A 12801-nucleotide genomic window follows, 5' to 3' on the forward strand; every position below is an offset into this window, starting at 1 on the left:
GTTCATTTCAACAAATATTTGAGAGTCTGTTACAGGCCCTCTGGCACTGGGAATACTGAAATGGCCAAGATGGGTTCCTGCCCTGAGGAAATAGATAAACAGACCATTTTAATAGCATTAAGTGCTACTCTAGAGGTCTGTTGAATAGGGTGACAAGGGCAATTGGGATTCACTTGAGCTAGATAGAGTAAGATTTATGCCTATGCTGGCTAAGGGAGAACCAGATTAAATTATACGTAGCATCTCTTCACAAAGGCTTGGGCATATTGTAAATTCCCAGGTCAACTAACTATGGCTTTATTTTTTTTATTTTAGATTTTTCTCCTAGATAAAGCCATACTTAAGAAATGTTAACTATGAAATAAAGTGTAGCAGTTTTATGATGTACTTTGAGTTGAGTGATTCTGGGAATAATATCTTTTAAAACAAATTTATAAGTTGGTATAATATGGGGCGAAAGAGCTGTTAGGCATTGTTTCTGCTATCTTTTTTTTTTTTTTATAGATGATATAGAAGTCTGTCCTTTTTTATGTGTATAACTGAATCAGATCTTTGTAAAAATTCTAGGTTGAAAGAAAAGGAAAATGAAATGAAGAGAATAGAAACTGTACTAAAAGAGAGAGAGAGTGATCTTTCTAGCAGAACAAAGCTGTTACAGGTGAATACATTTAATTAAAATTAATTGTGTGACTTGTCTTTGCATGTTTTAAACAATTTTAACTACACAAAAAATAGGATAGAGACTCTTTCCTCCCAGGCAGATACTGGGTCTCATTCCTAAGAAAACTATCAATTATTTGTATATCTTTTGAGAAAGTGCCCATGCATAAAATACGTGTGTAGGTGTGTACTTGTTTTTTAAACACTGTTTAACCATGCACACGTTTGTATTTGGCTTTTCTCCCTCAATTATTAATGTTTTTGAAATCTTTCCACATAAGCACGTTTCTGTCTTCAACCTTCTTTTAAATGTTTATTTTTGAGACAGAGAGAGAGTGCGAGTTGGGGAGGGGGAGAGAGAGGAGGGTACAGAGGATAGGAAGCTGTCTCCATGCTCCCTGCAGAGAGCCCAGAGTGGGGCTGGAACTCACCAACTGTGAGGTCATGACCTGAGTGGGAGTTGGCCACTTAACCGACTGAGCCACCCAGGTGCCCCTCTGGCTTCAACTTTTAATGGCTTCATGGTGTTCTCTTATATCATCTGTCCTCATTTATATAACCAATCCTGATTTACAGATGCCTGGATTATTTAGAGTTGTGTTTCCTGTTACAACAGTGAATATCCTTAAACACACATTTTTAATACTTTGCCTGTATTTAAAATTCCAGGAAGTGAATTTTGGGGTCAAAGGTTTATGCGGTTTCTTTTTTCTTTTTGAAAGAGGTAGTTAAAATTGAAAATCCATATCTCTTCATCTTGTAGCTAATATTGAACATACTTTCCTGAGTGTTAAGTCTTGGAATGAAAGGTATCTTTCACTCTGTGATCATAAAAATATTTTCATGTGTTTTGATATGTTTATAATTTACTTTTTTGTTTGATGTCTTACGCATATGTAATTTATTTAAGTTATGAGAATAACATTTCAACCTTGAAAAAAATGCTAGCCACATTATTAAATAATCCATTATTATTTTACTGCAGTGGTTCTGCCCCCCAGGGGACATTTAGCAGTATCTAGAGACTTTTTGGTTGTCACAGCGGTGGAGAGCTGCTACTGCATATAGTGAATGGAGGCCATGGATACTGCTAAACCTCCTACAGTGTACAGGACAGTCCTATCAGCAGAGAAATAGCCAGCCCAAAATGTTACTAGAACTTGCCCTACTGATCTGAAATGTCACCCCATACTAAATTCTTATAGGTATTTAGATCTGTTTCTGGATCCTGTTTTCTTCCAGTGAGACTGCCCACTCCCAGATTGGTACTGAATAATTTAATTATTCTAATCTTATACTGTGTTTTAATATAGGGCTTATTACTCTTAATATTCTCACTTGAAAAAAATTACTACTATTTTAGAATTTTCCTGGCTTGTATGGTATGTTTCAAAAGTTTATATGGAAAATAAAATCTCTGCACAGGTATTCATGTTAAAATTTTTTTTTTTAAATAGGAAGTACAGGATGAAAACAAATTGTACAAATCTGAAATCGAGCAGCTTAAGCAACAGAACTACCAACAGGTAGGTACTGTTAGGTGGCTTGCCTTTCATTTATGTGGTGAAAAGTTAAATAATTCAGACTGTCTATAAGTATTCTTACCATTATGCCTTTTTATTGAAAATAAAGTATGTTGGTTTATTTATCAAATTTCTTTAAAAAATTTTGCTATGTTATATCCAAAGTAATATATAATTTATAAAGCATACACAAACAATGTTACTATCTATATTCCAGCTCTGTTATATATCTGTGTGTGTATGTTTTCAGATCCTCCAGAATGCTTTTCTTAGCAAGTCCGTTAAAATCCTATCATGGTTAAATGTAGGTGTATACCATTTTCCCTTTCCCTCCAGTAAAAATATGAGTAATTGGAGAGAAACTAGAAAATGTGTAATATTATCAGTAATAGTTTACCACTATTGGAAATACTTTTTCAAGGCATAATTCTTCTTGGTAAAAATAAAATGGAAATACGTTTTTTTTTTTAAAGATGTTACCAATATATCCTTTCAATTATTTTCTGAATGTATATAAACTAGAAAGTATTATGAAGGGCAAAAGAATTTGTCCCTCTCAGCAAGGAGATTATAGTATAGTAGTTTAGTATGAAAGATTATAATCTTCAAGGTATATAAATACTGTATGTTGTGTACTTTTGCACGTTACGTAAAATTAACTTTCTGTTACATGCAAGTTAACTTTTCTTAGTTTTTCTTTTAACTTCACTTATGTTATTTGGACTTTTGGAAGCTTAATATAGTCAAAAGAATTGTACAGTAGGACAGTAGGAAAATTTAATGTGTTAACTCAGTGCTTTGCACATGCTATGAAGTTGATAAATACTTGTTAAGTGAAGAATTTAAGTATGTAGTGACAATGATTTGATTTAGTACTCAGTACATTTTTAAAATGTATACATATTTTTATTAAGATTACTTGGTGACAGGCATACAGAATATGTAGTATTTTTACCTTTGTTGTCTTAATTTATATCTGAGAAGAGTTTTAATTTTTTGTGGTCTTCTAGAAAGCTTTACTTTGAAATAATATTTAACTCTTTTAACAGGCCTCATCTTTTCCTCCACATGAAGAACTATTAAAAGTGTAAGTAATAATTTTGATTCACAGTTGGGGAAGTGGTAATTGTTTTTATGTGCTAAACAGTTCTCAGATAAGCAATTTAACTATAAATGGCACCTAATTTTTCTAATTCTATTTAGATTTCTTGCACCTGCAGGTCACTAGAGTTTAGCTGTGCCCTTGGCTGAACTGATGTACCTTTTTATGGTGTTTAGGGTTTAGTTGAGGGAGATTTTGAGGTTTTTAGGCATTCAGAAAACATCTGAATAAAGTTAAATTGTATTTTCAATGCTTTACTTATTTACCTTACATTATCTCAGTTATCTTCCTGATATCATTGCGGAATTGGATGATGCAAATTTAAGTTTCTGCTTCTGCATTTTATTTTATTTAAAAAAATTTTTTAAATGTTTATTTTTGAGTGGGGGGGCGGGGGACAGAAGATCTGAAGTGGGCTTCATGCTGACAGCAGAGAGCCCAGTGTGGGGCTTGAACTCACAAACTGTGAGGTCATGATCTGAGCAGAAGTTGGACCCTTAACCAACTGAGTCACCCAGGCGCCCCACTGCTTCTGCATTTTAAAAAAAAATTTCATCATCTTTATGGTTGCTATCTTTTAAGGGGACTTTTTATGCTGAAGCACTTTTCTTTCATTGTTGGCTGGTATTTTTCTCTCAGAGGGTACATTTAAGGTTATTTTGGCTAACTTGGTATGTTTGAACATGCTAGATGTTGACCACATTAAGTGTTGTTCCATCTTGAATCATTTACAGGGTTGTTGGCTTACTGGTTTAGAATTATTTACTGGTGAATTAAGTCTGGAGTTTGACTGTTTATAGCAAAGTCAGCAAACTTTTTCTGTAAATGGCGTGTAGTGAATATTTTAGTCTTTGTGGGCCACAGAGTTCTGCTTCGTATTTTTTTTTTTTTTTTTTTAATTCTTTAAAAACGTAAAATCACCTCTTGGCTAGAGGGCCAAAGAAGCTCTGTGGTTTGGGCCCAGAGCCCTAATTTGCCAACCCCTTGTATAGAGCCTTATTCTTAAGGAAGAGCTATTTGTAATTTGACTTTATATCCAAGCTGCTCTCAACTGTAACAGAATTGAATTGGGAATCTTTGCCATTGCTTTCTGCGTTTCTGGGAATTAACTAATGCATTAGAACTAGAAAAACCTGAATCCTGATAATGTTATGAAAATGATGACACTTACCTTACATTAATATCACACTTTTGTTGTGGGTTAGCCATTTAAAGAAAGTCATAACTGATTTCATTACCTTTTGGAAAAAATATTTAAGGGAATGCTTGTACATCAGTTTTCACTCTTCTGAAAATAGCCATTTCTCTGCCATAGATAAAAATAGAAACAACTTTAACTGCAGAAGTTCATATATTCATAAACTATTTCTTCAGGGGATGATTTCTCTTTAGCACAAATATCAGCATGTCATATTGTAAAAGTCATTTTTGAAAATAAGAGTGCATCAGGAATAGGTTTTCCATGGTGACAATTAATAGTTAAGTTTAAAAGAGTTTACCTGTTAATACATTCTGCAAAGCATTGTCTGCTTGCTGTTTTTATTTTGTAGTAGTAAATACCATGTTCACTGCCTAAAATGTTGCTATGTGTATTCATGTTTTGGTTTAGAATTTCAGAAAGAGAGCAAGAAATAACTGGTCTTCAGAATGAGTTAGATTCTTGGAAGGAGGCTGTTGAACACCAGAGGAAGAAAAACAATGTAAGCAAATCTTGTCAGAATAAAACTTTCCTTTTTATTATTTCACTGAAATACCATGATTCAGAATTTTTTTAAATTTTAATGTAGATTTTTTCTTAATCTTGCTGTTTTGTGTGTACCTTATTTGAAAGGATTATTAATCATTTTATTAGAGAACATATTTTAATAAATAAATGAAATGACTAATTTGTATATTTCTGATTATAATTTTAAGTATTGAAACTATATTACAGCTTCAGATTTTAATTTTTTTATTAAAATGCAATTGACTTTTGGTTGAACTTTTATTTGAAAAAATTCTTTCGTCTCAATATTTTAAAATCCATTGTATTTTTTTTTAATTTGACTAGGCTAGCCTTTTTGTAAACTGAAAGTAAGCCAGTATTGAAACTCAATATTTTCAGTAATTATGTCTTTCGGAGCCTTCTGGAACTTCCCTTTTTTTAACTGAGAGGTGGTTCAAATTTTGATAACGAAGTGTGTTAGAGGCCTCAGAACCTGAATACATTTACAGTATAGTGGAAGAGGATAGTGCCCTAAGAAATACAAATCTTAATACTTTTACTGAATAGACAGTGATTTAGGTGATTCTTAAAAAATTCTGACCAGAAGGTGATAACTGTAAGTAGAATCCAACCATTTCTTGCTAGAGAAGGAATTTTTGCACACAAAAGTATGCTTGCTAAGACTTGAACAAGGTTAAAAATGTTCCTGAAATCTCTAAGGGGATCTTGATGGGAAATTGATATGTGTTTTCCAATGGAAGTTTAATTTTCAAAGTCTGCATTAATTTGTTAATTTAACATTAGTTGACATGTACTTGCACCCCAGAGTTTGTCAAAATTAGGTATGTGAATTGCCCTTTGTGTGTCTGTGTAACATTACTAACAGCATTGCTTGGCCACAAAACCAATATATTTGAATTTGCCAATATATTGTTAACATCTTAACTGTGTTTTATCGTCCGGATTCTGAGGCAGGGAGGACGTAGTAATACCAGTGTAATGCAGCAGCATCGCTGCAGGCATGGAAGTCTGTGAGAAGTGCCCGGACACTGAAGGCCAGCAGATTGCGGCGTCAGTCCATTCCCGCTCAGCCACTTCACTGGCTGTGTGCACTTCGCCAAATTTCTGAAATGACCCCAGCTGTGGTTTCCCCATCTATAAAATGTTATGAGGATTAGTGCACCAAGTGCACCAATTAGTGCACCAAGTTCAGTGTTGGGCACATAAGTAAGCATTCAGTAAATGGTGATTATTGGCTTTTTGTTTTCAATGTTTAGATTTCTCAATCTGAAGAAAGACTGAAATATAGCAGATTGTACGTACTTCTATTTGCTAATGAAATGCTGTTAAAATAGATCTTTCAGAGCTCAGTTTCCAATGATTTCTGTTTCTCTTCCAAGAGAATGTGGTTTTATAGCTTTCTAGCCTCCCCATTTTCAGCCTCGATGAGGTAGCTCATACACTCATGTCAGGTTGCTTTGTGGCATACACGTGTGCAAGTGCAGTGACTATGTTATTCTTAGGTAGACTCAACATGCGTTAATTTGATAAAACCTATTTAGAGGGGAAAGTTATGCCACAGTGGAAAGTCCCAGTGATAATGGGCCTCGTTTAAAAGCCACAATGTAAAGCTTTTTGCAATACTTGTGTATTTTCTGTCCTTAATCCCCTAATATTTGATGTACCTGAAATCATTTTTATCTTGGTTTGTGTGTTTACTTTTGAATGCTTTCTTCTTTGTCACACGTGCATAATAATTACTCTACAGCTGGCATATTTGGTGTGTATACTAAAACATGGGAAGTGGGCATCTTTATTTTCTCATTCAGACTTCTAAACATTGCTTTTTATTTTTTTGCTAATATACATATTTCCCATTGAAATAATTTTGCAGTAACCAGCATTTAAATGCAGTGCAAAATACTGATGAAGTAAAGAGCAAAAATCTTTCAATAATGGATAAACTGAAATCATTCTTTCTAAAAATGATTAGGACCTTCGGGAGAAAAACTGGGAAGCAATGGAAGCATTGGCATCAACTGAAAAAATGCTGCAGGACAAAGTGAACAAGACTTCCAAGGTTGTAATGCTAACTCCTAGAAACAATCCACCGAACAGAGAAAATCTGCAGCTTGTCTTAAAATCAGACTAAAGCATTTAATTTTACTGCAATTTAAATATAAAATCTCCTTATCATCCACATTATCATCTCTGTCATCTCTGCTTTTTTTCATCTACTCTTCAAAGCTTTAATTTTGGGCATGCGGTTTGTTGTGATTACCTGATTGTTTGAGCTTTGGTGATTACTGCTTTAAGCTGTAGAGTCTCAGGAGACCTATGCTACCCATGTAAGCCCTTGTCACTGTATGCCTCGGGGGATGGTTAAGAGCCTCGGAAAAAACCCTGACCCCCTCAAAATCTAACTGAATTAAACACATTTGAATACATAGATGTACATGAAATCTGCTGGGTTCTTTGGGGCACACCAAGAGGACTCACACAGGGTAGAAAATGATCAAAGTGTTAAGTACAGGGAAGCGATCAGTTCTGGCTGGGTTGTTCCTTAGAGGAGATGAAATTAAAATTAAACTTAAGGTTTTGAAGTGGCTGGACAGTAATGAGGCATGTGTTATGTATAGTGTGGAATATTAATAGAAGGGATTATTCTCCTGACTGGAGTATGTAAAGTACTCCTGAAACATACAGCTCCCTCTGTCTTCACAATGGTAAAGGATATTCTTCCTGAGTTTAAGTTGTTGGATGGTTTGGAAGATTCTAATGAGATATAATGGAAAAGAGTTGTTTTTAATGATTGAAACAAATGTGCCAGTTTAGTCAGGCATTTTGAAAACTCCTACCAAGAATAAATGTGGAACAGGAGTATTGAATTTTGTACATGGGCTAATAAAGTTAATTATGTGATTCAGTTCATCATTCTGGAAGTATTTTGTGGACTGAGGGAATCTTTTATTTTTCCTGTAGTGTAATAGATTTGTATTTCTATACCTACTCACCTGGGCTTAATTTTCACTAAAACCTAAATTTGAGATAGCTGGCAGACACTGGGACTAGAGAAATCTAGGCCAGGGAAAAGAATGATCTAGGCCAGGTAGGACTTTTATTTATTTATTTATTTTTTGAGCGTAGTTGCAGTCAGTTCTGTGGGGGGGGGGGGGGGGGGGGGGGGTGTCTCTTTACTTTCTTTTTCACTGTTAACACCTGCCTTTTAGCTTCTATTTTGTTAATGAGACTGGGTTTCTGGGAAGTGCTAATTACTTATTATGCCATTCCTGCAAGAAATTATGGGCCACTGTCATAGGCATTCTTGTATATTGTTTACAAAAGAGAACTAGAATTTATCCATGTTTCATCCTGTGATTGGTGAGGAGTATAAAACTTTACCCTTGTTTCAAACTTATCACCAAGTGCATGATGTTTTCTTACATAGCCAGTGTTCTACAGAGAATAGAAATTGCAGTCTTCCTCTATTTTAATGGAATTTAGACTGTTTTTCAGGTAGCCTAGGTGTAAAGTGATGTTGATTGACTCAGAACCACAAGTTAGGTTGGAGGAGAAAGAAGTATGTACAAGAATTCCTTTAGTGTTTTAGATGATACAAATAAGTAATAATCTTACCTAAAATGTAGGCGAGGATGGTATACTACTTTTTCAGGTTTATCTTTAAATTAGTAAGTATTCTTGAGGAGCTACTATCAATGATAAGTTCACATGAAAGATACTTCGTATATATTACACTTAGATAGAGATAGCAATTTTCAACATAAGATCTTTTCTAGGCATTAAAGTAGAATGGAGATTGCTATCCACAACCAAACTACTGTATCAAATGAAAACTTTTTAGCAAAATTAGTACAAATCAAAAGTAACTTCTCATTTTTTTTGCCTCTTGTTATAAGTTTGACACTTGTTTCTTTTACTTAGATTCTTTTTACCTTGGAAAGCTTTCTAAAAAGTGCCTCTTTTCCTATTTTTCTTCAGTGATTGTTCTACCACTTCTGTGGTCACATGATAAAAATGACCTCTTTTTTTTTTTAATTTTTTTTAACGTTTATTTATTTTTGAGACAGAGAGAGACAGAGCATGAACAGGGGAGGGGCAGAGAGAGAGGGAGACACAGAATCTGAAACAGGCTCCAGGCTCTGAGCTGTCAGCACAGAGCCTGACTCGGGGCTTGAACTCACGGACCGCGAGATCGTGACCTGAGCCGAAGTCGGACGCTTAACCGACTGCGCCACCCAGGTGCCCCAAAAATGACCTCTTAATTGTGAATTAATTCTGAATCAGCGGTTAATTTTCTTTGAATGAATGTATCTTATGCAGTTAGATGGGTGTATTTCTGAAAATTTATTGAATCATTGAAAATACTCCATTAAAACATCTAGTAAAGCCCTGCCACTAATCTTGAGTAAAGTTTTTTTGTGTCTGCAGAGAATATGATTAATCTCTAGTTTTTATTGTGTAATTTTAGATTTTCATGTTAGATTTTCTAAATTGGTGCGTATGCCTCTTAAATCAGTACTGGATTTCAAAGGTCGCATTTAGATGATGTTGGAAAGATAGGGTTGAGATGTTGTTAGCTTGCTTGTCTTGTCACCTCAGCTTCATAAATGTTTTTTCTTGGCTTGGTTTAGATGTGCATTTTTATAGATGTCATTTTTTAAAAAATCTGGTAGAGGTAGTTTGATTATTAGAGTTTTATTTTGCTTGTGATCAAGTTGTTACCCTAATTTTGACAAACCATGGTTTTGAGTTAATAATTGATACCCATTGTACTTGGTTTTAAAATCACCAAATTTAGACATGCATTTGTAATACCTTTAAATTTACAGCTGACAGAGTCCCTACAAGTGTCAGAATTAGTTTTCTTGATGCTTGGTATTAATGAATTAATTGCCATGAGTTTTTCCTCTTTCCTCTTTTTCCCATATGTACCACCCATCAAATTTTGACAGCCTTTTTTTTCTTTGTTTAGCATAAGTAACTTCACTTGACCTTGAAGCTGGAAATGTGAGATTTGCCATTTTAATCCCATCATTATTATAGTCCATCAGTAGTGCATTTTTTTTGTAGAGAGATTTGCTAGACCATAAGCCTCAATGTTGCTCAGATGCATATTTTTTGCATATAGTTTAACTTTTAGCTATAGGAAGTGTTGTTTTTTTTTTTTTTTTATAACATGTAGTTTAAAGTTTTAGCTATAGGAAGTGTATTTTTTGTTTTCTTATTTTTGTTTCTGTTTTTTGAATTGAGGGGCAAATCACTTGATTTCTAATGGCAAGGGAATTATCAGATATTGCCTTGGCTTGATTAATATAAGACATGGTTATTTAGGATGCTTTAGAGATTTTGCAGATTTTTTCTTACAGAAGCATTTTAATATTTTAAAAAGAGAAATTTTAACTTTTACCAGTATTAAGATGAATTTTTAAAATACTGTGACTTTTTTCTCCCTTAGAACTTAAAAGACTGTAACTTTTTTTTTTTTTAATTCTATAATCTTGTAAGTTTGATTTGGTTCATCTTCTGCTTTAGGAAAGACAACAACATGTGGAAGCTGTTGAATTAGAAGCTAAAGAAGTTCTCAAAAAATTATTTCCAAAGGTGTCTGTTCCTCCTAATTTGGTAAGATTGATTTTTATTTCTTTGCACATGTCATCTTTATCATTATTCAAGGAAGTTGTAATGAGCATTCTGCACTTGGTGCACAAGTACATCTATTCCTTAATCTTTTCCATTTTTAACTTAGGGTGCTTTTGAGTAGGTAAGATAAATAACTTGGTTCAAAACTCATTTCTCTTTATACAACTGATACTTTTGTTGTATGCTACAAAATTTACGTAATATATTATTTAGAGGATCATAAGCATATTTGGGAAAGAAAAATTTCTTAATGTTTACTAAATCAGTAATGTTTTTAATGGCTTTATTCAAAATAGAGCTTAATTTTAAATGATTGCTTCTTAGTTTTAGGAGCACTTTATTTTCTAATTAAATGTGTTTAATACTTTGAGGCTTTTTTTTCTTTTCAAAACTCAACATCTGTTAACTTCTTTAAGCAAAAGGCTTGAAGGTAGTACAGAACAGCTTGCTTTACTTGAGGTTAAATGAGAAAAGTTGCTTTGATTCACAGAATTATTACAGTGAATATTTGAGGCAGAGAAAGTGAGTGTGCACGTAGTTTTGTAAAATGGTGTTGTAGGTCTTTTTTTAAAAATTTTATTTTAATGGAAAATTGTATACACACTCAAAAGTAGAATAGCGTAATGAGCCTGATGTACCCCCTTCCATACATCAATACACAGTCTTGTTTTACCTCCTTTCCTGTACTTTCTAGATTATTTTGAAAGAAATCAAACATCAAAGCATTTCATCAATAGCTATTTTAGTATGTATTTCTAAAAGATAAGGATTCCTTTAAAAAAATTACATGAAAAAAATCTTTAATTTCATACATTTTGTCAATACATTTCTCCATTTGTTATATAAATTTTTAATTTTAATGAAATAACCACTTACTTTAGTTTGTTGTTTTCTTTTTAATGTTTATTTATTGTTGAGAGAGAGAGAGGCAGACCAAGCATGAGCTGAGGAGGGACAGAGAGAGAGGGAGACACAGAACCGAAGCAGGCTTCAGACTCTGAGCTGTCAGTACAGAGCCCACCGCAGGGCTTAAACTCATGAACCATGAGATCATGACCTGAGCTGAAGTCGGACACTAAACCAACTGAGCCACCCAGGCGCCCCACCACTTACTTTAGTTTGTTTTAATCAGGACCTTAAGTAAGGTCAATATGTAATTGGTTTAAGATGTCTCTTAGATTTTTTTTTTTTTTTTTTTTTAAATTCCATGGATCCCCTCCTAAATGTCAGCAACACCCCTTCTCTCTCTCTCTTTTTTAAAACCTAATGGTTTCATATGAAGTTTCCTAGTCTGGATTTAGCTGACTCCACCCTTGTAGTGTCAGTGTGTTCTCTGTCCTTTGTATATCTCATAAATTGCTGGTCCATAGAGGCCTGATTAGATTCAGATTCAATACTTTGGACGTAGGGTGGAGTAGGGCAATATTTCATGGGCAGTGTTGTGCACTTCTGTCATGAGGTCTATAAATGTCTGCTTGTCTTTCTTCGGCCCATTGGAACTTATTTAGGCTGGCTATCCAATCCTTTTGACAAAGCAGTGCTATGTCAACATTTTCTACCTCAAACTTGGAATCAACTGTTTCTCCAAGGAACTCTTGGCTCTTCCTGTGGGCACTAGGTGTGGTATAAATAAACTTAACAGCCTGTTCTATGTGTAGTTTGAGTTTAGCTCTTGTTCTCAGATTATATCTACATACAGTCTAAGTTGAACTTGTACGAGAAGCAACAATTCTTTTGTTTCCTTTGTAACTGTTGAGGATACATTCAGGTTTGATCAGTTTGGTAGATCTCTACCACTGTGGGTTTAACTGTTGAAATAACTTGCACTGGATAGGCAAATGGATACATTGTCAGTTCTAGTGCTGGTCTTAACTTTGAACCTAGAAGAAGGGGTTGTTATTCATCTATTTTATATTTTTTCTTTTGTGGCCATAATGTGTTTTTAATTCTTTATTCCCACTTTAATTTTATTACTTAATGGAAATAAAATTTGGGGATTGATTTCTTTGACAGTATTTTTATGAGCCAAGAGAGTTAATGGTTTATAATATCTATTCTTTTTTTTAATTTAAATTTTTTTAAGTTTATTTTTGAGAGGTAGAGAAAGAGACAGAGTGTGAGCAGGGAAGGGGCAGAGAGAGAGACAGAGA

At 34.0% G+C, this 12801-nt stretch overlaps 1 protein-coding gene across 8 annotated transcripts in view; it reads left to right on the top strand.

The window, feature by feature from the left end:
- KTN1 (kinectin 1) overlaps positions 1-12801 on the top strand; it is a 107808-nt gene that overhangs the window by 78231 nt on the left and 16776 nt on the right. For 4 of the 8 annotated variants that reach the window (XM_060619896.3, XM_060619897.3, XM_060619899.3 and 1 more), the window contains 6 exons: positions 568-658; positions 2118-2186; positions 3233-3270; positions 4895-4985; positions 6984-7070; positions 10544-10633. In XM_060619896.3, the coding sequence (XP_060475879.2) occupies positions 568-658; positions 2118-2186; positions 3233-3270; positions 4895-4985; positions 6984-7070; positions 10544-10633 (466 nt within the window). The remainder of the gene's footprint in view (positions 1-567; positions 659-2117; positions 2187-3232; positions 3271-4894; positions 4986-6983; positions 7071-10543; positions 10634-12801) is intronic. The other 4 variants (XM_060619902.3, XM_060619900.3, XM_060619903.3 and 1 more) reach the window with 1 other exon arrangement.

The sequence above is a fragment of the Panthera onca genome, chromosome B3 (genome assembly GCF_046562875.1).
Source record: "Panthera onca isolate mPanOnc1 chromosome B3, mPanOnc1 haplotype 2, whole genome shotgun sequence".
Classification (NCBI taxonomy): Eukaryota; Metazoa; Chordata; class Mammalia; order Carnivora; family Felidae; genus Panthera; species Panthera onca.